The following is a 26,921-nucleotide window of genomic DNA, read 5'->3' as shown; positions in this document are numbered from 1 at the left end:
TATCCATCATCTCAACAGAGGTGCTGGAGGACCGCGCAGCCGCGGTTGTGTTAGTTTCAGGCCTCTCCCGACGGAGACGCCCTGGAGTATGCAGCATGTTCTCCTTCACAGTTTGCACAGCACAGGGCTGCGTCACATACATCAGACTGGTGACCATTCGCACATTTTGCGCAAGTTTTGCGACCGCGGCAGCTCTGTGAGCCGTGGCCGAACCTTTGGCAGTTGAAACATCTTCGAGGGTTTGGTATGTATGGTCCTACATTGATTTTAAAATATCCCACGTCGATTGTGTCAGGCAGGGTGCTGGTGTTGAAAGACAGGATCATGTGTTTTGTGTCTATTTCCTTACTGTCCTTCCGGATTTTGATTCGGTGGACATCTATGACGTCTTGGTCGATGAGCCCTTCGAGCATTTCTTTTTCAGTTATGTGAACAAAATCATTTTGTGATATTACGCCTCGGACAGTGTTAAGTGAGCGATGAGAAGTCACGGAGACCGGGATTTCCCCTTTGGATATAAGGTTGGAGAGCTTAGAGTGTTGGACATTGTCACACAGTTCGAGCAATAAGTCGCCGCTGGCCATTTTTGACAGCTTATAGCCAATGCCTAAGGTTTCAGTCAAGCACTTTGACACAAGGAAGGGGGATATTATTCTTGCCTGTTTATCTTGTTGTTCACTGTGGATCCCGTGATATTTAGGGAAAGTTACTTTTCTTTTTTGAAAGAAGTTGTCTGCCTCGTTCTGCCCTCTTTTGAGAGAGCGATCAGGTTTTGAAAGTAGGGGAGCCATAAAAAAATTGTTTTTCAGTGATGGTGCCAGCCATCCACCATGGAGTCCAACAAGGGGACGGGACAGGAACTTGATAGCAAATCCTGCCCACGCCAGCTGTACACAACTATAACCAAATATGATTGGCAGCGAGAGCCTGGAAGTTGTGACAGAATACGTCTACTTAGGGCATGTAGTGACAACTGATCCAGATCATGAGATAACTAGAAGGATAAGAATGGGGTGGAGCGCATATGGCAAGTTCTCGCAGATCATGAGTGGCAGTTTACCAATTTCCCTCATGAGAAAAGTGTACAACAGCTTTATCTCACTGGTACTCACCTACGGGGCAGAAACTTGGAGGTTAACGAAAAGAGTTCAGCTTAAATTAAGGACAACGCAGCGAGCCATGGAAAGAAAAATGATAGGTGTAACGTCAAGAGACCGGAAGCGGGCAGAGTAGGTGAGGGAACAAACACGGGTTAATGACATCCTAGTCGAAATCAAGAGAAAGAAACGGGCTTGGGCAGGGCATGTAATGCGAAGGCAAGATAACCGCTGGTCCTTAAGGGTAACGGAGTGGATTCCAAGAGAAAGTAAGCGTAGCCGGGGGCGGCAGAAGGTTAGGTGGCGGATGAGATTAAGAAGTTTGCAGGCAAAGGACAGGTTTAATTCGAGAGACATGGGAGAGGCCTTTGCCCTGCAGTGGGTGTAGTAAGGCTGATGATGATGCTGCTACTCTGTCGGATGTAAACCCTCACGGTCAATTCGGTGACCCAAGTAGGAAGCCGACACCTGGCCGGAGCACAAGCCGTAATGTATTGGTGCCGCCGTGTTTTTCCGATATCAATAAATCATCGAGGTAAGCCTGGACACCTGATATGCCTTGCAATACAGTGTCGATTTTCTGTTGAAAAATTGCAAGCGCGGAAGCTATACCAAAAGGCAAGCGGTTGTAGCAGAACAATCCCCGGTGCGTGTTGATAACGCCCAGTTTCTTGGACTGGTCATCGAGAGAGATCTGATTATAGGCGTCACGCAGGTCAAGCGTGCTGAATTGCTCGCCGCCATTCAAAGACACAAATATGTCGTCAATAACAGGTAGCAGGTATTGCTCCAGCTCGCATGCAGGGTTTAGGGTTACTTTGAAATCTGCGCAGATTCGAACGGTGCCATCCTTTTTCAGTACCGGCACAATTGGTGTAGCCCACTCTGCGTGTGTTACAGGGAACAACACTCCGATGGTTTCAAGCCTTTCAATTTCTTTGGATACCTTGTCGCGCCAAGCAAGTGGAAGAGAACGGGCCTTACAGAATGTTGGTGTGGCTCCTTCTTTAAGTTGCAGATGCACTGGTGGTCCGTCTATCAGGCCCAATTCTGTGCTGAAAACGTCTTGGAAATCCGAGATCACATTGTCCACAGTTGATGCACAGTTCTTCCCGAAGCTCTCCCCCAGCTTCGCAACCAATGTTGAGGACTGACTACCCGGCGTTGCTGAGTTTTGATATTTATTTATTTATTTACATATACTGCAGCCCCGATGGGGCTATTGCAGGAGTGGGCGGAAGAGGAGAGAGAAAAAAAAAAAGGCAGAGAGGGACAACATATTCAGAAGTGAACACCATTAAAATACAGAACAGAAATGCAACAGACTAATCACAGATTTGAAACAACATTGAAAAATAGGTTTGGTTCCAGGGAGCGTATATCACCGGGTAAAGAATTCCATCGTTCGATAACACGAGGAAAAAAACTAAATTTGAACACATCAGTGCGCGTGTGAATGGGTGTTACATTCAATGGGTGGTAGCTCCTTGTAGATGAAGATGCTGAAAAATGCAAATACTCAGACAGTGAAGCAAAGCGGGATGAATTAACAATATCATGAAAATATTTTAAACACTCCTAGTCGCGGCGGGTACAAAGGAGGGAGAGGAATATGGCAGGAAGAGTGGATGAAGGTGAAAAATTTCTGTCATACTGTGGGCAAATAAACCGTACTGCTTTCCTTTGGACGGATTCCAGCTTACTGATATCGGACTGTTTATGAGGATTCCAGATTATTGACCCATACTCCAAAAGTGGACGAATTAAAGCTTTGTTTGTTACCAGTTTAGTTTCTTGTGGGGCAACACAAAGTGTACGTTTTAGATAACCGAGCCTCCGCATTGCATTATTGGATATTGTGTTAATATGCTTGGACCAGGACAAGTTAGAAGAAAAAAGAAGACCTAAATATTTGTACTTGGACACTTGATTCAGAGAGTTAACTTTGAATGAGTAGGTGTAAGAAGATGGTATTGTGCGATTACAGAATGACATGTATACAGATTTACGAAAGTTTATTTGCATTTGCCATGTTTCACACCATGAGCAGAATGACACGAATGACTAATTTAGTTGTGCGTGATCCTCAGGGGTGTTAATTGAACTGTATATCACACAATCGTCTGCATACAACCGAATTTTAGAAATAATATTTTCTGGCAAATCATTAATGTATAATAAGAACAACAGTGGTCCGAGCACGGATCCTTGTGGTACACCGGATGATACATTAACAGTTTCAGATGAACAGGAGTTGAAAGAAACATACTGTGTACGATTAGAAAGAAAGCTTGATATCCAGTCTACCAGTAACGGGTTTTTGAGTATTGCATTAAGTTTACAAAGAAGTTTGCTGTGGAGAACGGTGTCGAAAGCTTTAGAAAGGTCGATAAATAAAGCGGCGATTTGTGAGCCCGTGTCGAGGGAACTAGCAATGTCGTGCGTGAATTCTACAAGTTGTGAAATGGTACTGAGCCCGCGCCGAAACCCATGCTGAAATTTGCACAAGATATTGTTAGCTTCAAGAAATTCTGTAATGTGCTTATGAATGATATGTTCTAGTAATTTGCATGAGTGTGAAGTTAACGAAATGGGGCGATAGCTGGACAAGATTTGGGTGCTGCCAGCTTTAAACAGGGGAATAACTTTTGCAAGCTTCCAGGCTACGGGGACGGTTGCGGATGATAGCGATTTCTGGAAGATGGTAGTCAAATAGCGGCTGGTCCAAAGAGAGTAACGATGCAGAAATACATTAGGGATATCATCAGGACCACTACTTTTTTTCACATTTATGTTCAGAATGAGGTTCAGAACACCTTCGACGCTTATTGAAATATCATCGACAAAACATTGAGAGTTGCTAGGAAAAGTAATCATTTCAAGGTTATCTGTTGTAAATACCGACTGAAAATATGTGTTGAAACTAGTAGCTATAGCTAATGAGTCACAGACCGGCTTATCATCAATAATGAAGGTATTGGGACTAGTGCTCTGTGGCAATATGGATGCCCAAAATTTGCGGGGATTGTGTTTCATTAATTGCGGCAAGGAATTTCTGTAGTAAAAATCTTTTCCCGAGTGAACTTTGGCACGGAGTTCTTCTTTAGCGTCGCTGAACTGTTGCAAAAGTTCAGGGTTACCATTGCGCTTGGAAACGTGTAGTCTGGCAACACGGCGAGAAAGATGCAGTATGTCTCTTGTTATCCAGGGCATACTGTGGTTTTGCTTCTTAGTTTTTAATGGAACAAAACGCTGAATACAGACCTTCACAATGTTCTCGAAAAATGTTACTAAAGAATTCACGTCACATGATATGCTGAGGTGCTGAAACTGTTCAAATGCGTCACTTAATAAATCCAGGATAGGCACGTCGTCTGCTCTACTGAAATCCGGAAATGTTGAATAAGTTAGTTTTGAGGAAGGAATAGAACATGGGATCGAAACAAGAACAGCGTTATGATCGGATATCCCCTCGACAACTTCGCATGTAAAATTCGTCACGAAAAGAGAAGAGCTTAAAAACACCAGATCCAGTATTGCCGAAGACCTCGTGGACTTATCAACTATCTGTTTTAATCCAAATGACAAAGAAAAATTGACAAGTTCATTACTGATTGCAATGTCTTGACCAGTAATGAATAATGTATGCCATTGAATTCCGGGAAGATTGAAGTCTCCTAGGATAATTATATTTGGATTGTTGATATGATGAGAATGCAAGAAGTTACTTAAAGAATGCATGTGGTCTACGGAAGTGCCTGGTGGTCGATACACCGCACCGATAACAAATGATTTGTTACCTACGTAGAGTTTGCACCAAGTTGACTCTATTTCGACAGGGACCGAAATTTCAACAAATTTCAGACTAGACTTAATGAAGAGAGCGACACCGCCTCCTTTCCCATGCTGCCTGTCCGCCCTAATTACAACGAAACCTGGAGGAGTTATTTCAGAGTCAATTATACCATCATGTAGCCACGTTTCGGTGACCGCAATGACATCAGGCGAATGAGTTAGGATTAAAGAGATAAAATTTGGAAGCTTGTTTACTAAACTTCTGGCATTGATGTTCAGAACACGAAGGTTGGCGGCGGTGTCCCGTCAGTCAGAATCTGCGGGTGGATTGGCAGCAGTAGCATTAGCAGCAGCAGTGTCCGGGGGCGTTGATTTCGAATCTTTGACCAAACTTTTCTTAACATCATCCCAGTTGTACCGCACGCTGTCAATAAACATGTGGTCATAACGCAAATGAACCTTCGAGCCACTGTCACGATAAGATTGCGTTGCATCCCATATTTTTTTCCGGATCAATCGAACGTGAGCAGAGAAACCCTCGGATAAGCTAATGCCTGAATTTTTGAGCCTATGAGCATTTTTTAACGCTTGAGTTTTTTCCCGAAAGTCAAGTAGCTTAACGATGACAGGACGAGGGCGCCCTTCCTGCTTTCTACCTAGCCGATGATACCTTTCTATTTTAGGACAATCCAACTGAAGGTTGTCGATGAATACCTTAGTCACCGAAATGAACAGAGCTTTGTTAGTTTCGTTAAAACATTAAGTTGGGCTAGTTACGGCTTAAAGGAATCCTATTCTTAGCGGTAAGAAACAAACACAACACCAAGCTACACACACACAGGACACCCGCTAGACTTCAACTGTCTTTACTGGACACTTGTACGACACAAATATGTATCACTGAGCACACGCAGGTGCCTCGTCATCTGCATCAGGTCTAACTACGCCCTCCCCTCTCCTGCAAGGCATACGGTTGCACAGATAAACAATCTCTTTTTCTGCCAACGCCAGGGAGGGAGTGCTTACACACATGTCGCCCGCTTCTTGAATACGAAAGGCTTCGATAATTTCCCTTTCTTTTTTGTCGGCTCCCACATGCATCACAGACGTAGCGTCATATACTGGGATACAGCCTTTACAACTTCTGCAATGCTTCACCAATTCAGCTCCACCGGCCTGTGACAAAACATCCCTTCTATGCTCTCTAATCCTGTCGTTGACACACCTTCCGGTCTGGCCTATATATATCTTGCCACAGGCAAGTGGAATGGTGTACACCACTCCCGTTCAGCAGGTTACAAACTTCAATTGGTGCTTTTTGCTGCAACACGGCTTCTTCGTTTCTGTGACTGCTGAACATAATCTTACCAGCTTTTCAGGGGCTGTCAACAGAACACCAACACCACACTTCTGGGCAACTTTTTTGAGGCGGTGGGATAGACTGTGGACGTACGGGATTGCGACCCGCCGCTTAAGCCTTTCTTCACCTGCCTTCACTTTGGCACCACCAAGCTCCCGTAGTAAAGCTTCGACCACCGCATTAACCGATTCTAGAGGGTAGTCCGCCTTGTCCAAACGGTCAACCTGCTCTTGCAGACTGGCTTCCATGTTATGCGGGCACGACTTCTGCAGAGCCGCACGCAGGCTGTTCATCACAATGCCGCGCTTCACTACCTTCGAATGAGCCGAAGCATAATTTAAAACCTGTTTTTTGGATCTCGGCTTATATGCCCAGCACGTACGCTCACCCGTGATGCATAGGGACACTTCTAGAAACTGGATAGTGCCATTCACTGGAAGTTCATGAGTGAACCTAAGCCCATCTGCACATCCGTGAAAAACATCTAAAATACCAGATACAGAAGAGGCACTTTCCTGGAGGCTATTCAACTTTACAATCACCAGATAATCATCTACATATCTGAAACATTTCACAACACTCTTATCTAAACCCTTAGCAATGCGCTTGTCACAATGGGCTAAGAATATATCACTAAGCAAAGGCGCTAAACAAGACCCGATACATATTCCATCCTTCTGAATAAAATAGTCATCTCTGAAACACACCACAGTTGCTTTCATATAAAAGGATAGCAATTCCAAAAAACTGTTTACTGACAAACCACAAGCGTTCTGGAAGTCTACCGCGCCCCCGTTTTCTATGAGGTCACGGACAGCATCGATTAGTTGTGGCTGCGGAATGCTGTAGAACAAATCTACTACGTCAATAGAGAATGCAAAGTTACCACATGGTGTTTCGTGCTGCTCTTTTAGGTAATCAACCACTTCCATTGCATTCCTGACCCTAAAGGGATCAACTACTGTTAGAAGCTTAAGTTGTTTTTGCATGAACCTTGAAAGCAACCCTTGCCAGGATCCCTGCTCAGAAACAATGGCTCAAAAGGGCAGTCCTTGCTTATGTGTTTTAACTGAAAAGAAGATTCTTAAGCTATTCTCCTCAGCCCTGTCCACCTGTTTTTTCAGCGCAACCAAGTTTAGCTCCTCACATAAAACCAAGCCTTCTTTCTTTAATTTCGCAACTCTCTTTTCGAATGGATCGAAGTTCTTACATATAGCCTCTTTCGCTTTTTTCAGAAACATATCATTTGGCAGTACTACAAATCCCCCTTCTTTATCAGCTGTTAGCAAAGCAAGCTCTTTGTTCTTTAGATATTCGGTTGTGCTTCGTAGTATTTGTGCAGTGCTCTTAGCAGGCTTCTTTCTAGCTAGTACACAGTCCATGCCCTCTGAAATACACCGCTGTTTCTCTTCAGGCGCAACATTCTCTGCAATCTTCCTAACCATAGACACAAGACTTACAGGTTTATCTTTGGGCTCCACACAGAACTTCGGACCGCAGCGCAACACCTTTTCAACATCCTCTGGCAACTCTTCATTTATCAGCAGGGTTATACCCCTGTCACACGGCCAGTTTCAATCACCCTCGAGTCGAGGGTCTTCGAGATTTTCAATCGCCATCGAACTCGCCGCTGCTACACGGCAAATCTCAATGGCCATTGAAATGGTTCTCGTGTCTTACGCCACGGATGTGTGGCGCCTGAATCGCTACTTTGGATTTTGCAAAAATGACAAAAATATTTGTAAATGTATACTAAATGCTGAACTACACGCATACGCGAAAGTCGTTCAAAACCCTTTTAATTGCACGTACGCGACGGACATATGCAGACACTGCTGTAGCCACTCTAATACAAGACGAGCCAAAACCCAGCCAATCCAACTGCGTCGGAGCGCTGCTACGTCAGGCTTAAGACCTGGGAAATCGCCATGATATCTGAAAAACAAGAGCTATTTGTCGCTTGAAACCTTATGCGAGGGTAAGAATGGGCAAATCGAAGGCGAATACAACAGCTTAGAACACGATATTGCTTTGAGGGATTAGCGACGAAGCTGTTATCGCTGTGAAGCGGGCGGGCAGGGTGCCGCCATGTTGTCAACGTTAAGTACGCAAGCAACGCAAAGATTGCAGCGCAAAATTAATGCGCTTAAAACAAGTCTAATATAATTTTAAAATAATTTTGCAGACTGCTTGCATTAAATTTTATGCGAATAATGTTTGTTCATGCTTTTGCACCGTGAATGTGTCGTGTACGAAAGTGCGCTTGGCGCCGCTCGAAGCAACGCTAGCAACATTGGGCAGCGCTCGAAGGCCCTCGATATCTCGATGGAGTTCTGCGCTGCTCCGTTGACTCGATAGGCTATTGACTCGATCGCCATTGAAACTGCCCGTGTGGCAGCGCTCGATCACCTTTGAGTCGATAGACTATCGGTTCGAGGGCCCTCGAAATGCACGTGTGACAGGGGTATTACATTCTTATTCTTCTCTTCAGCACACCCATCTCGTTTCTTCCAGGCCAGAAGGCTCGGGAGACACTGTTTCCAAAGGAATTCAGTACCCACAGCTACCTCCTGGAACCAGGATCGCAGCATGGATCCATTGGTGTACTGGCAGCATGACCGGGTCGCCGCACAAACACGCAGGCATACTTGGTGGAACCGAATCTGTCTCCACAAATCTGCGCGAAGCATCTTGACCATTCTTCTTGCAAGGCCAACGGAAGGTTGGCAGGGCAGGAACAACCGCTGAACCTCCAGGGGCACCAATCCATTCTTCAATCCATTCTTCAGGGCGAACGACATAAACCTTGCACGGCAGGTGGAAACAGCGATGAGGTTGATATACATAACATGAGGATGAGAACACAACGGCGAAAGTGCTCAGTGCTCAGTGATACATATTTATGTCGTACAAGTGTCCAGTAAAGACAGTTGAAGTCTAGCGGGTGTCCTGTGTGTGTGTGTAGCTTGGTGTTGTGTTTGTTTCTTACCGCTAAGAATATGATTCCTTTAATTTGTTAGTTTCTTCATCTTCTTCAGCAAGACCGTGAAATATAAGATTGTTTCTGCGAGAACGGTTTTCCAGCTCATCATTTCTTGAAGCAAGCTTGCTAACAACCTCAGACAACGAATTCAACTGGCGTTGCACGGCCCCGTCGCTTGCGTCGCCGTTCGAGGTCGGCGAGCTTGACTCAAGAGCAGAGACTCGTGATTCAAGTGCCTCAAAACGAGAGTTCACTCTCTGCTGGAAACGTTTTATATCTGCAATATCTTCGGCCATTTTTCTCTGGCCCGCAAGTCGCATCCGCAGAGGCTTGGTCCTGAGTAGTCGATAACAATTAATGAGCCCTTGATGATAATCCCGTTGTACGAGATGGGCATCTCCAACTGCCCCAGTATTGGCAAGGTCCCTAGGTAACAGGAAAGTTTTATGTGCCATGGTGACAATGGTGGCCACTGTTTCTTGTGCTGCTCAAAAAGTTGCCTAGGCACAACGCACACAGCTGAACCAGTATTGACAATCATCGGTATATCGCTGTCACACCACGTGAATGTTCAGCGAATAGGAGGTTCCAAATGAGATTTCCGAGACGCAACCAAAGTCAAGATGTGCATGCTGTCGGCCGCGTCATCCAAGGTTTCCTCTGTTACATTTAGGGCTTGGCTTGACCTGTTTCGAGCAAGGGTTTTCTGGCGTTCCTTGCTGACATCACTCAGGCACTTTCTTGCGAGGTGCCCGAACCTGCCGCAGCGCTAGCATCGAGCTTTCATCCAGCTACACACGTTTCCATTGTGTTTTGTGCTTCCACACCGTCCACACACTAATACCAGCTCGTCGCAGGTCCGTCGCCGCGAGCTTATCTTCATTATGGCTGTCAAGTCCGAAGAAATCGCGTTGGTGTCCTTTTCTGCTGCCTCAGAGCTAAGCGCTACCACCTCGGCTTCCCTCAGGGTGAGGTCTGTTTTCGCCAGCAGCTGCTTTTGCAGGGCACTTGATCTGATGCCGCATACTATCTTGTCGCAAAGCATTCTATTGAGCATGCCTCCGAAGTTGCAGCCACCTGCTATTTGGCGAATTTCAACAATGAATGTATGAACAAACTCACCTTCAAACTGGCGCCAGTTGAAAAAGCGGAAGCTCTCACTAATTTCGTGGCATTTTGGGTCAAAATACGCACTTAGGACCTCAATTACTTCTTCGTACTTCAGCGCATTAGGATCCTTCGGTGCAACTTTCCCTGAAAGTACTAGTACTGTGCATGTGCTCAGTGCAGAAATGAGCAACGCCCTCTTCTTCATTGAATCTTCGATTCCAGTTGCTTCGAAGTAGGCCTCAACTTTCATAAGATACACCCTCCAGTTGTCCCTGCGGTCGTCATACTCGGGAAGCTGCTGATGTGCCATGGCCGAAATGGTTGTGTCCAACTGCTCTGTCTTGACCGTCGTTTCAGGTTGGCTTTCGTCGTTACATAGCAAGTACGCGCATTGCACGTGCTGTGCTTCCGTGGAACACAGAAGGATGCTCGGGATAGAAAAGCCCTTATTCGTACCGATCAGCGAGGTTATATAGGCTGACCGGTCGAGGGTGAGGGGAGGAACGAGGGAAAGCGTGAGAGACATGCGCTTGGCATTCGCCACAGTGATAAGGCAGAGCGTTTACAACAGTTTGACAATGCCTCCAGCCATACGTCCTACATCGTTGCCAACTTTCTGGCTCAGAGCAACACCCCAGTGGTCCCCCATCCTGCTTACAGTCCCAACTTGACTCCGTGCGACTTATTTTTGTTTCCCCGACTGAAGAGAGCACTCAAATGAAAACACTGAGAGGCCGTGCAAAACATCTAAAAGCATGTTACAGCGTTCCTGACAGACTTTCAGGGTGCCTTCCAGGCATGGCAGAGGCGTCTCTGCAAGTGTATTTATGCAAGGGGAGAGTATTTTAAAGAATTTTAACCATTTGTACAGGTCCAGTCAAAAAATTATTTTTCCCAGAAAATGTGTGTTACTTTCATACTGGATCCTGTATATCGAATATGAAACTAAACATCAACAATTGGAAGCATGTCACATTTCTCACACTTAAAATGCAAATTCTATTTATCAGATTAACAATGTCTTTCTCAAAACTGTGTTACATTATAAGTACCTGGGCGTTTGTTTCTTCTAACCTGTCTTCAAAAACTCACGTTGACTATATCAAAAATAAGGCCAACTGCATGCTTAGGTATCTTTGTAGAAATTTCTTTCATTCATCAAAACAATTAATATTATTCTTTATAATTATAAACACTGGTATGCTCAAAATTATAATATTCTGCATCTGTCTGGCACCCTGCCATTTATTCACTAGTTTCCAATTTGGGAGCTGAGCAGAACTGCACCTGTTGTCTAATACTTTCAAAAAATCACTGAACAGGTAGCGCAACTGCAATGAAATCAAGTTTATCCCTTCGACTTCTATTTCATCAAAGGTGAGCATCTTTATATACCATACCAGCTATCTCAATGAAAAATTACTAACAAGACCATTTTACATATCATCAATGCAATAATCACCGCCATAAAGTTGTGATTCGATCTTGTAGTGCAAAATGTTTTCATGACTTGTTCATATCCAGAACTTGTGTCAACTGGAATCCCCTTCCCCATGACACCGCTCTTAAAAAAGATAATAACGCATTTCGTAAAGCCATTGTTTTTCTCTGAATGGTACTATCAAAATTTTGCCCTTTATTGCATGAACATCGCTTTTAATTAGGGGCTGCACTTTGCGGTTTGAACCTATAAAAACCGATAAACATATGCAAAATTAAATTTCAGAAATTCGGTTTTAACCGAAAAAGGTCAGTATTCATGATATTAACACCACAGCTAGCTGGCTGTTGAGTACACTCAATCAAAGGAAAAAACTAGCAAAGTACCGGAACCAGGGGATCGAGTAATATCGTGGTACTGTTGGATAAATCATACATTTTGTGGGATTCCTCCGCTAGGATACACACCTCTGCAGAAGGATGTTCCACCTTTAGACATGGCAGTAATTAAATTATTGTAATAAAATTTAGTAATTAAATTACTTTTCTTGGTATTTGTAATGTAATTCATTACATTTAAGGGCTGGTAGTTAAGTAATGTTATGAATTAATTTGAAGCAGTAATTTCATAGCAAAAGTAATTACTAGCAAAATAAATTTTGCTGAATAATGAGTCCATGCTTCTCCTTGTATTGGCCATGCTTTGGTCTCGTGTTTCCAAGGTTAAGCGGCTACAAAGCAAGAAAAACACGCGACCAGCAATAGCCAGACTGCAGTGAATCTGCGCACGCAGATGAGAGGCGATGAGTGCGCGGGCATTAGCGCCGCCTAGGTATAGTACTGCTGCGCGTCTTCCCTATGTGCGGTAGTACACACTGACGCGCCGCAGGGACAGCACGGCCACCAGAAGAGCTGCATGACCATGGCATGCCATATTGCAACTTCGCACAGACACACTGCGAGTGCTTGAGCGAGTACTTCCCTCTATCTAGACTGCTTTTTCATTTTCATTACTTTTGGGAAGTAATTGTAATGTAATGTCACTACTTTTTCAGAGCTGTAATTTGTAATGTAATTTAATCACTTTTGCAATATTTCCAGGAAAGTCATTAGTAATGTAATTTAATTACTTTTCCAAAGTAATTTGCCACGCTTACCCACCTTAGGGTAAGCCACTTTGTCTCCAAATGCCGTCTGCTAACCTAGCGCTGTTCACTGTCACCATCCATTTAGGGCAGTCACCCGTCTAATACCCCTGTCACACAGGCACGTGTAAGGCCTTAGGAATTAAGGTCCTTTGCCCCAAAGGCGCCTGACGCACATCTACACTGCAAAGCGTCGAGACCTTTGCGAAAAAGGTCCGTAGCCGCAAAGGCGGCCGTCAGCGGTCTTAAAGTTGCCTAAAGGAGCAACCCAGACGGCAGCGCCAGCTAGCGAGCTCAAAGAATAAAAAATTGACGCAATATTTAGTTTTGCAAACGTAAAAAAATATATCTAATTTATCTTATTTAATGGTTAATTTTGCGTTACAGTGAACTTAACCGTAGAGGAGGATGACTTAAGACATCTACACTGCTAAGAAAGGACTTGAACGCATTTCAGCAGCCGCATCGACACACACGTGCTTGCGCTTCTCGCTTTGCTGTTTTTTCTTCGTTTGCTCTTCATGGCAATTACACAATTCGTTCTAACGTCTTGCGGTTCGTCGCACATGATTACGGCAGCACGCTAACCAGGCACAACCTAATTTCTTTGAAATAGGCACAAGGACATAAGCAACAAAGCACGCTTCTCACACACAACGAGGAGCCGAACAGAAAAGTGCGCCTACCGTGGTCGGACCGGGAACGATGAAAAAAAAGAAACTTTTGTTCCAAACTATCTGTTTCTCACCGTCAGAACACTGGTTTATTATCGTGATAGCTACATTTTCAAACATATACGAAAGCACTTTTATCCTCTTAGCTGAAGTGCTACAGTCTGCTTTAATTTCATAATGTTACTAGCGCCGCTTCACACACAGCGGTGACTTTTGGCATTCACGGAGGCCGCGTTCTAGCTCCTTTGAATTTTCCGTGTAGCAGCGCCGCTGCTCCTTTTCGGTTTTCCTCCTTTAGTACATTAAGACAACTTTACGGCAAAGGCCGTGAAGAAGTCCCGTGTGACAGGGGTATAAGCCAGTCTTTACACCGCATCTAAGGACACTAACGCTAAAAAAGGAGTAAGTTTCACGAAAATGACATATTCTGGCTACGGTGAAGGATAAGCGGCATTTCCATCGCTGCCGTCAACACGAAGACCATGGGATGGATGACCTGTTCTCTTGGTCGACCCAGAACAACCCAATTACAACATGACAGGCCGCTTGCTTCCATTCAACTCCTACTCGAGTTTTTGCCTGGTCGGTCTGTCTGTCCCCTTCTTAGTGGCGATAGCATTTCCTTCTACAAGCATAGCTCCAAATATGAACATTTTTGTGTTAATTACTTGTAAATTAAATGGCCAGGCTCACAAAAAGGGCAAGATAAACTATAAGTGACTTTATACTACAGAACAATATCATGACATATCACTGAAAGAAACCGATAGTTCCTTTGTAGAAACAAGGTTTGCCAAAAGAACAAAAAACTCAGTTCTGAAATAAAAACCGGAAAAAGTCCGCCAAATTCTCAGAAAATAAAAAGTCCAACCCCTGCCTTTAATGTATCCTTGCTGTATCCTGCCTTTAATGTATCCTAAGGGTTACTTTCTTAAATGTGTTTTCTGCCTATTTCTATTTACTTGTACTTTCTTTTGTTTTTGTTGTTGCTGTTTATATTTTTGTGTGTGTGTATCCTCCCCTCTGTAATGGCCCCGGCCCTGAGCGTACAAGAATAAATTTTACAGGATGAGAGTGATCTGAAGACGGCACAGACAACAGGAGACAGAGAAGCCACACAGACAACAGGACCAGTGCCCTTGTGTGTCTTTCCTGTCCCACCACCTTCATATTACTTTCACCATGAGCCCAAACAAGAGTTAATTTTACAGGAAAATAGTACGTTTACAAGAACGCTTATTCAGACAACCTTTTCAAGACCCCGTGCACCCCTAATCTCTAAAATGAAGATTCCTCTTTCCAAGCAAATATCTTCCCATCACTCGTCAAGACAAAATGCCTATCCTCGTCTTTCTTTCTGGCCTCACCAAGCAGCTGAAGCCATATTCATGAGGAGTGCTTCAAAAGCTTTCATCTTTGGAATGAGGTCTTCCCTTGATTTCAATGCTGCGCTTCCTAGAACACTTGGTTTTTCCGGGCTTCACACTCATTCAGCAGGTTCTCATTTTCCTGCCTGAGACCTTTATTGTCTTTCATCTGCTCACAATGCTTTATGGTTCATAGGGGTTTAATGTCCCAAAGTGACTCAGGCTATGAGGGATGCCGTAGTGAAAGGCTCCAGAAATTTCGACTGCCTAGGGTTCTTCAACGTCTGAATTCACTCATTTCCTTCCGAAGTGTTTCACGAAACCAAGCAAAATCTCCCACTCCAAGTGCCAGATTAAGTGCAGGTATTTAACAGCACAAAGATGGCAGCAGCAGCCAAAGGTGCATCTCTTTTGTCTCGAGCAATTTGAAAAAAGATGCCCACTTTGCAAAAGTGATGCATTCCGATCTGAAAGCAGTACTTTTTGTGCTCTCCACAATTTTTTCTCAACCGAAAGTTGCAATGTACTGAAATCTGTTTAACTGAATTTCATTTGCTTTGGATACAATATCGCTTTGGTGGGGAATTTCAAAATATCAATGTCGAAAAGTGTGTGCACAGCTCGTCTTCCCTCAGGGTTGCAGTCAGACGACAGACCAACACTATCTCGCTCACGAGCTGTGCCTGCTAACACATACACAAGGAATGCTGGCACGTTTTACACATGCGTGCAGCCATTTGGAAGTCTGAAGAAGTTAACTGCAAAAGTAACTAAGAGAGGCTGTCACTGTGGCTGGGTCATCACATATGCCTTGAAAACCCACAGTTCACACGCAGGCTTTATGATGGGGCCACCTTACCCTTGTGTGGCCAATTCCATGCTTCAGTGGCAGTTACTTGGTGCAATACTGAGTGAGCTCACTGAACACCTTACCCTTGTGTGGCCAATTCCATGCTTCAGTGGCAGTTACTTGGTGCAATACTGAGTGAGCTCACTGAACAAAGCTGTTGTACCCTTCGCACAAAGGTGTGAGGGCTCCTTGCCCTTTAATAAGGTTATAATAATGCCTCAAAGCTATAACGAAAAAACACACGAAGGTATCCCAAAGGTGATATCTTCGGCTGAGTGTTGCCTGTCACTGCTTCGAATGAAAGCGGAAGCTACCAGGTGAACAACAAGCGCGCGGTCAGCGGATAAAAGGTGCCGCAGGGCAGACGCTGTCGTAGCCACCGCGAGGGGACAGTGACAATCAGTCTGCTTGGTGAAAGTCGATAACGGGCCAGTGCCGAAGCTGCGAGTGCATCGCTGGAGAAACCTCGCGGGCTGCTGCTTCAGCGGACTCAGCTGATCTTTCACCAGGATGGTATTTTAATTTCAGAAAGTAGAGAACTCGCCGCTTTGGTACCCATCCTGCGGAGAATGGTGACCGTTTGGGAAGCACTGCCAGACCGCGTTCGCACCGAGCAAGAGAGATCCCATCACAATGGCGTGCGGCAACGAAGGACACGGCGACAGCTTCGATTAAGAGAGGGCTACGTTCCTGAACTGCTTCCACCGCCAATCGGACCTCCAGCTCCCACAGGCGTTCCTGCGCGCGGCTTGTGCAAAGGATCCCGACATCGCAGTAGCACTTTTGCTCACCTAGGTGACAAATACGTGATACAAACAGTTCAGAATAACGACGTTCCTTGGGGTTCCTATCAAACGCAACCCAATATGAGCGTTAGCCTGCACGCTGACTAGTGCAAATCGTTCAGATTCGACAGCGGAGCGGCGAAGCCTGGGTCGAGGCCTTTCTACACTTCCCGTCCCAAAGTTCTCGTGGCATGAAATCCGGATGCATGATGCCCCGCACTCACCTTTTGTCCTCAAAAGCAAGAGAAAGCCAAAAAACATGGAGTCACCACACGCAGAACCATAACGCACGTCACGATATCGCATACAAGACAGTCGGGATCGGTATGCGGTCAACACCACATGACATTCGCCGGCGCGCGATCAGCCAATGCCTCCTGAAGATCATGCCTGAAGAGTCTCCTCGATTTCAATGGACCTCGAGATCGCCTCGACATTGCGCAGACTGGCCGCTAGGCGGCGCTAAAAGATGACCCTGAATGAGTGTAGTGCTCCAGCGACTACAGGTCCGTTCGATTCACCTACACTACCTACACGAGTTCTCTTCGTGCAGCACTTCGCCATTCGTTTCACGAGTGTAGCCTAGCGCCCTCTACACGACGCCGTTCTTTTCACACAAGTGTAGATGTCGTGTAGTCCTAGCTCAGAAAAATTCTGCACTCTCTCGACTGGCAGTGCCGATTGCGTGCAGTCAGTGCAGCAGCAGACGACAGCGGGAGGAATATGTCAGCTTCAAACGACGGCAGCGTGTTTGGCGTCGTCAATGGCGTAAACACATTATTGACGCCTATCGTTGGAGAAGACGGCCAACAACTGGGCTCAGAGAACGGATATATGTACGCTATACCAGGTAAGGCTTCGCTCGGTCAACAAAAGAGAAACACGTGCATGCGTTTCTTCATGCGCCGACGCCGTGCTTGCATGGTACTTGTTTTTTTAGGCTTATTTTACTCATCTAGTTTGTTTCTTGCTTTTTTTTTCTCGTTCCCCGTAAATGAGCTCGGTACTAACCAAGTTCGTTGTTAGTTAGCTTGGCATGATTGCTATCCAGCGTTTTTAAATACGTTGGCTTTATCCAGCCGTGTGTGCGTCGCCACTTCTCCTTCGACATTTGACAGGTTTTATTCAAAGCTATGACCCAGATTTCAACTATCCTGCTTTATTTAGTGGTGGCTCCCAAAACATCAATATTTATTCTCTCGCACAGATGGCACAATCGTATCGGCGGTATTGAGCGACGACACCGGTCACCAGGGTAACCACCCGGCTGATCGCCGAACGTCCACGCCGCCGCAGAGCAACGCGCCCCGAAGCAGCTCTCCTGAGCCTGAACGATGGTGCAGGAGCAGAACACTTTTTCTTATCGAGCGCTACGAACAGATGAAAGCGCTCATGGGAAAGAAGGGCGGCTTCCGGTAAGTTTTATTTCATTCCTACTGGTTCGAACGAATGCATGCTACCACGCTGAAGTTACGTTTGCAAACGTCTTTTCTTTTTCGAAGTGAGGGTACCGTAGCAAGGTAGTGTACTGTACTTGCGTCCAGGGTATAATAATTCAGAACAGCTTCATCTGGTAACTGATACACTGCATAATGTGCTGTCTGTTACATCTCATTTCGTTACATCGTGCAGCACGAAAAAAATGCTTTGGCAAGCCTTGGCGGACGCCATCAACGAAGAGTTTGGCTCCGACATAAGTCCTCTCCAGGTCGAAAATAAATGGAAAACCCTGGAGAGGGCTTACAAAAGGACAAAGGAAAGGAATTCCTCGTCCGGCCACTCACGCGTGACGTTCGAATTTGAAGAGTAAGTGCACATCACTGCTGTAATGGTCATTTACAAAAATATCAATTGTTATTTTGCCCATTTCAGAGAACTCGCTGGTGTTTTGGAGAAGCAACACCACATTACACCTACCATTTTATTAGCACCTGGTAGAGTGATAGAGCCGAGAAACTGCAGGTGAGGTCTCAGTAGTTGTGCAGCTCGCACCTTCCAAAATAAGGCTCAAAATATTTCCATGTTCTAGCACACTGTCGGAAACAAGTACTGGCGAGCAGTCCACGAGCCATGATGTGGACCAAATAGCGTCACCTCACCAGGATCCGAGCCCACCGCACGTGACGGAGGAAGTCCCACCACAGCGAGGACAGTCTTTCCCGAAATCGGGAAAACGGACAAAAGAAAAAAATAACGTTGAAACGCTCATTCAGCTATTTGCAGAAGCAAAGAAGGACAGAGCTGAAAGGGCGGGAAAAAAACTGGCTCTTTTAGAACGCCTTGTTGCCGTCGTGGAGGGGCAGGCTCCCAAAAGCAGCGAATAAACTTAATTTCTTTCTCATAAATGTTTATTGTTTGCATTGTAGTCATAAGAAACCGCGCAGAGACCTAGCTGGCGAGAGGCACACACTAGCACTGAGTTTGAGCGATAGCATTTCGCATGCTTTCGCAGTTTCCAGCACTGTCAAAGATGAGGTCATCGTCTTCGCCATTATCGATCTCTTCTTGCTGGGGTAGGTGCTCTAGGTCTTCGAAGAAGTCCCTCTCTTCGTTGCACATGTTGTGAAGCACACATGCCGCCATTACGATCAGGCAGCATTGCTTAATGCTTGCGGCGTCCACAAGATACAGCCTTCTAAAGCGTTGCTTAAGCAGTCCAAATGAATTTTCGATCGCGACTCTTTGTTGCGAGTGCACCTTATTGAACTTCTTCTTCCACGAAGGAAAACTTCGCCCATTGTCCCGGTACGGGGTCAAAAGCCAAGGTAGTAGCGGATATGCCGAATCACCAAGCAAGTATCCATTACTGCAATTCTGAGAACAGTCTTCAAAAATAGGACTTTCCCGAAGTACCCTAGCGTCATGGGCCGACCCTGGAAACCCAATGAACACATTAATGAACCTATTGCGATCGTCACACACGCCCTGCAGTATGATCGACGGCCACTTTTTACGGTTGTAATATGATTGCGGCGACTCTGCGGGCCTGTTGATCTCGACGTGGCTGCCGTCCACGCAGCCGATTGTGTTGCGTGGTCCCTTGCCACCGGTTTTCGCCAAGAAGGCAGCCTTGATGCGCTCCTGCTGACGCTGGTCAGGCCAGGCGATCACGGATGCACTAATGCTGTTCAAAAAGTCCAGCACTCTATTAACACAAGCACTCACCGACGAGACTGACATATCAAATCGGTCAGCCAGCGAATACATGCCATTCTGGTGCCCCAGGTAGCCTAGAGCGACAAGACAAGTCTTTTCGGCACTCACTCGCGGACGACCTCCGGTAGGGTGTGGAAAAAACTGCGACGCTTCGAAAGAACTTACAACAGTTTCAAAGGTGCTACGAGACAGGCGAAACAAACGCCTGAACTCAAAGTCATAATATCGCCCTACGACTTCTTCGCAGTAACGAGGCATGCGGTTCCTCTTCAGCCTCGCCAGCTTTGTCACTGCCACTGCAATAAGTTCCTCAAGTTCTTCTTCGTCACTGCTGTCGGAGTCTACAAGCTCCATAGCTGTTTGTATAACCGTTGACAGCAGGCCGCGGTCCATTTTCTTTTCCTTCGTAGCTCGGAGAACACAGCGCAAACAATAACACACGAGACAAGCGCGCGCGTCGCAAACGATGCAGAAGGCTTGCACGACTTCTGCACTTTAGCATTCGTTTCTATTTGGCGCTAGTGTCGCGCTACGCCTGCACGTCTGAACTGGCGCTGCATGAGTGTAGCACTTGCACGGCACTTGCTGTGCACTGCACGAACTAGTGTAGATCGTGCAGGCTAAATCGAACGGACCTTACGTCTGAAGCTAAGTGCCTTTTTGGTGTTTGCGCATGTACGTACTACATGCTGTCGGGCAGTAGTTTTAAGCCGAGTTAAGGGTAGAAAGGCTAGCGGCATGCGTTAAAAGCGGAATGGGAAGCTGGGTTTAATGCACTTAATGCGGACCGGCAGGTCGAACGAGAGGCACGGATTAAGCTGGAAGCTCAGGTCGCCGATTTGATTAAAAAGGAGGAGAATAATGCCGCCCTGTTGAAGCGAATGGTGGGCGAGATTAAAGAAGAGCGGGAAAAGCGGACCCAGCTAGAAAAACAGGTTGAAGCGCTCAGGTCGCGGCCGGCTGGACACCCCAGTTCGGAGAAGTGTCAGGTGGGGGACGAGGCTCGTCGATCGTACAGTGCTGTAGTGCAGCGAGCATTGAGTGAGAAAAATGAGAACGAAATGAAAAAGGTTAAAGCGGGCATGGAAACTCGCGACAATAGCGTACAGCGGCAGGAGAGTCCGCTAGAACGATCCGGAGGCCAACAGATGGAATTAGGAAGCGAACGTTTGGGGCGCAGGAGAGTTCTGGTGGTCGGGGACTCGAATGTAGCGAGGGTTGAGGGAGGCGTTCTGACGGCAGTGAAGGCAGACAGGCGGGTGCAGGTGGAGGCTCAGTCGGGAAAGTGCATGGTGGATGCAATGGCCAGAGCCCGGGAGGTGGTGGTGGGCAGCATGGATGGCGAACACCTTGTGGTCATCCATGCTGGTCTCAATGATGTACTGCAGGGGAGGAGCCAGAATCTTGAGACGCAGTTGGAGGTGGGGATGCGTAGGCTTAGAGAGGCCTCTGAGAGTGTGCATGTGACCATATGCACAATCCCAGAGGTCCAGAGGCAGGCTCGCGAAACGGAAAGGAGGGTCGTGGAGACTAATCGGGTAATTAGGCTATTGAGTCGACGACTAAGATACGAGGTGATGGAGGTCAACAGGGAAGTTTACGAGGTTAGGCCCCACCCTTTTGCACAGGATGGCATCCACTACGGTGGTGCCACTGGCAAGAAGGTTGGTAGTAGGATAGGTCGCCAGGCAACAGCTTTTTTGGGGGGACCCAGAGCTCTGAAGGAACCAGTGTAGAGAAGGAAGAATTAAGATCAAATGGACAATGGAACCATAGGGGAAGAAAGAGACGCAAGCGCCAGGGCCAAGTTAATTCAGATATAGGTTTCATTAACATGCAAGGTGGCAGGAATAGACTGAAATGGGAGGAAATAGAAGAGCAGTTAAGACAGGAGGAATTAATGGTATATGGTTTAGCGGAAACACATCTTAGAGACATGGAGCAACCACCCTGTAACCCAGACTACGCATGGGAATATTGCAATAGAACAGAGGGCAGCAGAAAGGGAGGTGGAATTGGGGCATTCATTCATAAAAGTATGAATTTTCAAAGGGTTAGACTGGGATGCAGGGAACATTTATGGTTGAAAGGAACAGTGGCAGGCAAGCAAACACTCCTTGGCTTTGTATACCTGTGGACAGGGGTTAATGCCAAAGAGGAAAACAGGAAAATGTTTGAATGTATTGCAAGCGACATTGATGAGCTAGGAGGACAGGGCGAGATAATTATATTAGGCGACATGAATGCACACATAGAAGACCTGGATGGGTACACGGATTCGACAGGAAGCATGCTGCAGGACATGTGTGACAGGCATGATTTAGTTGTATGCAACAGCACCGAGAAGTGTGAAGGGCTCATAACATGGGAGGCGGGGAGTCTGCACTCGAAGATAGATTATACACTAATGTCACAGAGGATGTATAACAGATTAGGGGTAATGAGCATAGATGAAGATGGTTCCAGAAGTCTAGGTAGTGACCACAAGCGTATCAAGTTGAGCTTCAGAAGAAAAAGCAATGTAGGACTGAAGCAAGATAAACAATCAGGGGGAAATTTTTACTCAGAAAAGCAATTGGAAGTAGCAGCCAAACAAATCGAGAAAGTAATTTTTGAGGATAGTGAAACAGAATGGACTTATACCAAATTAACTCGATTACTGGAGCTAGAGCTAACTAAGGTGCGAGTAAAGCTAAAAGGGAAAAGATGCAAACCCAAGAGTTGGTGGGATGAGGAGGTCAAGAAGGCAATAGAAAAGCGCAAGGAAGCATCCAGGGAACACAGATATTCCAAGAAGAGGGGGGAACCAAAACCCGAAGTAGACAGAAAATGGGATACCTTCATAAAGTGTAGAAGGGACGCATCCTATTTGATTAATGAGAAAATTAGAAGAAAGGGTGCCCAATGGATGTCAAAAGTAAATAAAAAGGATAGAAAAGCAGCCCAAAAATTCTGGAAACATCTAAATGCAATAAGTAATAAAACTAGGCTAGAACAAAGGTTTATTGTTACAGATGAGGGTATTCGACTAGAAGGGGATGAAGCAATAAAACACATAGGAACAAGGATGACGGAAAAATTTTCAGCAAAGCACGTGGTACATAATTTATCGAAGGAGGATAGACCGGTTACAGCAATAGCTTCACTTGAGCAAGGAGAGTGGGAAAGGGCAGAGAAGAAGGTTCCTAGTGGCACATCAACACGACCAGATGGTATCCCGATTATGTTGATAAAGAAGTTAGGACCAAAATCCAAGCAAACATTAATACAGGTAGTGAACAAAATGATAGTGGATGAGAAAGTCCCCGATGAATGGCGATTAAGTAGAATGAACATGATATATAAGGGAAAGGGGGACAAAGCAAACGTAAGTAACTATCGCCCCATAACAGTGACATCTGTGGTTTACAGGGTGGTGATGCAAATTATAAAGGATAGACTGCAGGCTTGGGTGGAGAACGAGGGGGTGTTAGGGGAACTACAGAATGGGTTCCGGAAACAAAGGAGGTTGGAGGACAATCTATTTTCATTGACACAGTGTATAGAAATTGCGGAAAAGGAACATAGGCCCTTATTGCTAGCATTTCTGGATATTAGGGGAGGCTATGACAACGTTACTCAGGAGCATTTGTGGGACATATTGGGCACATTGGATGTGGAAAATGGAGTAATTAATCTTTTAAAAGATATATATAGAGGTAACAGAGTGCTCATAAAATGGGGAAAAAATGTATCAGGGCCTGTAGAGATACAGCGGGGGCTTAGACAAGGATGTCCTCTGTCCCCTTTGTTGTTCATGTTGTACCTGCAAGGTTTGGAGGCCAAGCTAGAGGGGAGCGGACTAGGCTTCAACCTATCTTTTTTCAAGCAAGGGGAATTGATTAAACAGACATTACCGGGACTAATATATGCGGACGATATAGTGATAATGGCTGACAACAAGGAAGACCTGCAGAAGTTGTTAGACATATGCAGTACAGAGGGAGATAGATTAGGCTTCAAGTATAGTAAGGAAAAATCTGCAGTCATGATATTTAATGAAGAGGGCGGCGAGCATAGAATACAGGAGTTCGTGCTAAAAGTAGTGAATGAGTACAAGTATCTTGGGGTGTGGATAAATAACAGTGTTGTGTATCTGACAGAGCATGAAAAATATGTAATGAATAAAGCTAGTAGGAATGCAGGTGTCATGAAAAATAGGGCACTGTGGAATTACAATAGGTATGAGGTGGTAAGAGGGATCTGGAAAGGGGTGATGGTCCCTAGCCTGACCTTCGGGAATGCGGTCCTGTGTATGAGGCCAGATGTTCAAGCAAGGCTGGAAATTAGGCAACGGGGAGTAGGGAGGTTAGCTTTGGGAGCACATGGCAATACACCAAATCAGGGGGTACAGGGTGATATGGGATGGGCGTCTTTCGAGAGCAGAGAGGCTAGCAGTAAGATAGCATTTGAGGAACGATTGAGAAGGATGGAGGAAAAGCGGTGGGCTAGGAAAGTTTTCAGATACCTGTATATAAAGAATGTTGACACGAAATGGAGAAAGCGAACTGGAAAATTGACAAGCAAATATCTGGGCAGCAGTAAGGGGGCAAATCAGCAATTATCGGTTAAGAAAAAGGTTAAAGGAACAGAGAGAGCTTTGTGGAAAACAGGGATGCTGACGAAATCGGCACTGGAAACATACCGGACCTTTAAACAGGAAATTGTCAAAGAAAATATCTATGATAATTGTAGGGGAAGTTCTTTGTTGTTTGAGGCCAGGACTGGAGTTTTGCGGACTAAGACGTATAGAGTCAGGTACCAGGAGATAGACACTTTGTGCATTGCGTGCGGAGAGGAGGAGGAAACAGCTGAACACTTGATACTTTTCTGTAAAGGGCTTCACCCTACAGTGGAAGGCAGCGGGGCTGACTTACCCAAGGCATTGGGGTTTAGGGATAGTGAAGGGAAAGTGGATTTTAAGAGGTTAGAAGTAACCAAGCGAAGGTTATCTGATTGGTGGCTAAAAGCAAGACAGGAGTAAAATTTCACAAGACATGGCTAGGTGGCTTGAGCCACCGCCCGATGTAAAGGGTTCAGCCGTATCCATCCATCCTGGTATCGATGTCGATGCAGGCACAGTCACTCTTCCTGAGGCCTTAGGGTTTAGAGATAACAATAATGAAGTAAATAAATCTGCGGTGGAAATTAGCAAAAAGTGATTGAAGGATTGGTGGCACAAAAGCAGAGAGGTGACATTAGTTCTAAAGTGTAGGAAGACATTTTTTTTTAAAGGAAATGGCGAATTGTATTAACAACTTACAGCAGAGTAAACAAAAATAAAGGAAAGAAAACTGAACATAGTGGCAGCAACCACTGCCCGTTTCAAAGGGGACGCTACTACCTTCCATCCATCCTGGTGCATGAGACCAATGTTCAAGCAAGGTTAGAAATTAACGTGGCGTAGGGAGGCTAGCTTTGGGAGCACATGGCAATACACCAATGTAGGGGGTACAGGGTGATGTGGGATGGGCGTCGTTCGAGAGCAGAGAAGCTGGCAGAAAGATAGCATTTGAGGAGAGATTGAGAAAAATGGGGGAAAAGCAGTGGCTAGGAAAGTTTTCAGATACCTGTATATAAGGAATGTTGATACGAAATGGAGAAAGCGAACTAGAAAATTGACAAGCAAATATCTGGACAGCAGTAGGGGGAAAATCACCAATCATCAGTTAAGAAAAAGGTTAAAGTAACAGAGAGAGCTCTGTGGAAAAAAGGATTGCTGACCAAATCAGCACTGGGAACATACAGGCTTTTTAAGCAGGAAATTGCCAAACAAAATATCTATGATAATTGTAGGGGAATCTTTTTGTTGTTTGAGGCCAGGACGGGAGTTTTTTTGCGGACTAAGACATATAGAGTACGGTACCACGAGATAGACACGTTGTGCGTTGCGTGCGGAGAGGAGGAGGAAACGGCTGAACACTTGATACTTTGCTGTAAAGGGCTTCACCCTACAATGGAAAGCAGCGGGGCTGGTTTATCAAAGGCATTGGGGTGTAAGGACTGTGAAGGGAAAGTAGATTTCAAGCGGGTTGAAATAACCAAGAGAAAGAGTTTTCCATCCTCCATGCATTCATCCAATTTCGGTTTCAATCACTGATCTCCACTAGGGTGCTGGATGCCGCATCGGGCGCTCGAAAGTGAAGCCACAGGAAGTTGGGCGACATGTCCCGGAAGTAGCCTTTGGCAGTGCACGAAATCGGATCTCAGCACGGTTTTTCAGTTTTAGTTTTCGTTTTCCGCTTAGCATTTTGTCTTTTCGACGTTCTCGTCTTTCTTTGTGACAATACCTATCTGTTGCGCCGTCAACTGCATGAGGAGAGCAGCAAAGTCCTCGGGAAAGACGAAATAAGGTTCCATTGCATCGCTATGGGACGACACTAGCAGACGACAGAACGTCGCTGCACACAGTACAGAGCCTCGTCTGCTCAACTGTGTCGTCCTGTTGCGCTGCCGTCGCCAACTCTACTCTTTGTTGTGATGCACGTTGTCGCACTCTAAGCCCAAGTTATATCATCAATGGGGGATAAATTTAAGAAAGAATAGGTGGAACGCTTCATTAGGCAGCCGACTTTGCAGCGACCATATTTTACCGAATTATGTTTATACCGAACCAGAGCGAGGTAGGGCGAGGCCCGAATCTGGTGAGGTGCCGTCGGTGTTCTGCTGGTTCACATTAGCGCGTCCAAAATGTATATGGTACTGCTTTTTCGACGGAGCGTATCAAGTACTGTTTCGTACTGTCGCAAATCATGCCTGAATGGGCTTTTATTCGTGATTCTTGGTACAGTTGACTTCTAACAGCGCTTGTCATATGCGCTGCGGCATTCGTCTTTCTCGTCAGTCGTTTCTCTCGTGCTGTGTAGATGAAATGTGGCTGCGCTATAGAGTTAGATTAAAAGCACGTATGGAAGGTAAATGGCACACTACAGCGACAAGGATCACCTCCCATCCATGAGAAGAGACATCGTCCGCCACCAACTCGAAACCGAAACAGCGGCAGCTGTATAACGAGTAGCTCTTCGAGTGTCAGGATTTCCGCGCCAATGCCTTTTCTTTGCTGCACGAAAATTTCTTTTTTAAGATGACCTAGACTCATCGGCATTCCACTAATTCTCCT

The 26,921-nt window shown here is 45.7% G+C and overlaps 2 protein-coding genes across 3 annotated transcripts in view; one reads left to right on the top strand and one right to left on the bottom strand.

Moving 5' to 3' along the window:
• LOC144127775 (RING finger protein 141-like) overlaps window positions 1–17,015 on the bottom strand; it is a 138,101-nt gene extending 121,086 nt beyond the window's left edge. The window contains exon 1 of one of the 2 annotated variants that reach the window (XM_077660674.1): window positions 16,831–17,015. The gene's annotated coding sequence lies outside the window, so the exon portion shown is untranslated. The remainder of the gene's footprint in view (window positions 1–16,830) is intronic. The other variant, XM_077660672.1, reaches the window with a different exon arrangement.
• Window positions 17,016–17,145: 130 nt separating this feature from the next.
• On the top strand, window positions 17,146–18,930 carry LOC144127774 (uncharacterized). The gene is made up of 5 exons (XM_077660670.1): window positions 17,146–17,456; window positions 17,814–18,021; window positions 18,239–18,412; window positions 18,479–18,568; window positions 18,636–18,930. The coding sequence occupies exons 1-5, from the start codon at window positions 17,330–17,332 to the stop codon at window positions 18,928–18,930; spliced, it is 894 nt and encodes a 297-aa protein (XP_077516796.1). The 5' UTR covers window positions 17,146–17,329.
• Window positions 18,931–26,921: the final 7,991 nt, after the last annotated feature.

The sequence above is a fragment of the Amblyomma americanum genome, chromosome 4 (assembly GCF_052857255.1).
Source record: "Amblyomma americanum isolate KBUSLIRL-KWMA chromosome 4, ASM5285725v1, whole genome shotgun sequence".
Lineage (NCBI taxonomy): Eukaryota > Metazoa > Arthropoda > Arachnida > Ixodida > Ixodidae > Amblyomma > Amblyomma americanum.
The sequence above is the reverse complement of the archived record's forward strand: the minus strand, read 5'-3'. Positions and strand labels throughout refer to the sequence as shown.

What these genes read in the sequence shown, in the direction of transcription:
- LOC144127774 (XM_077660670.1), top strand. Translation starts at nt 17,330, where the DNA reads ATGTCAGCTTCAAACGACGGCAGCGTGTTTGGCGTCGTCAATGGCGTA. An exon ending in GTGACGTTCGAATTTGAAGA is followed by an intron (nt 18,413 to 18,478) that starts GTAAGTGCACAT and finishes TGCCCATTTCAG; the next exon opens with AGAACTCGCTGGTGTTTTGG. An exon ending in ATAGAGCCGAGAAACTGCAG is followed by an intron (nt 18,569 to 18,635) that starts GTGAGGTCTCAG and finishes TCCATGTTCTAG; the next exon opens with CACACTGTCGGAAACAAGTA.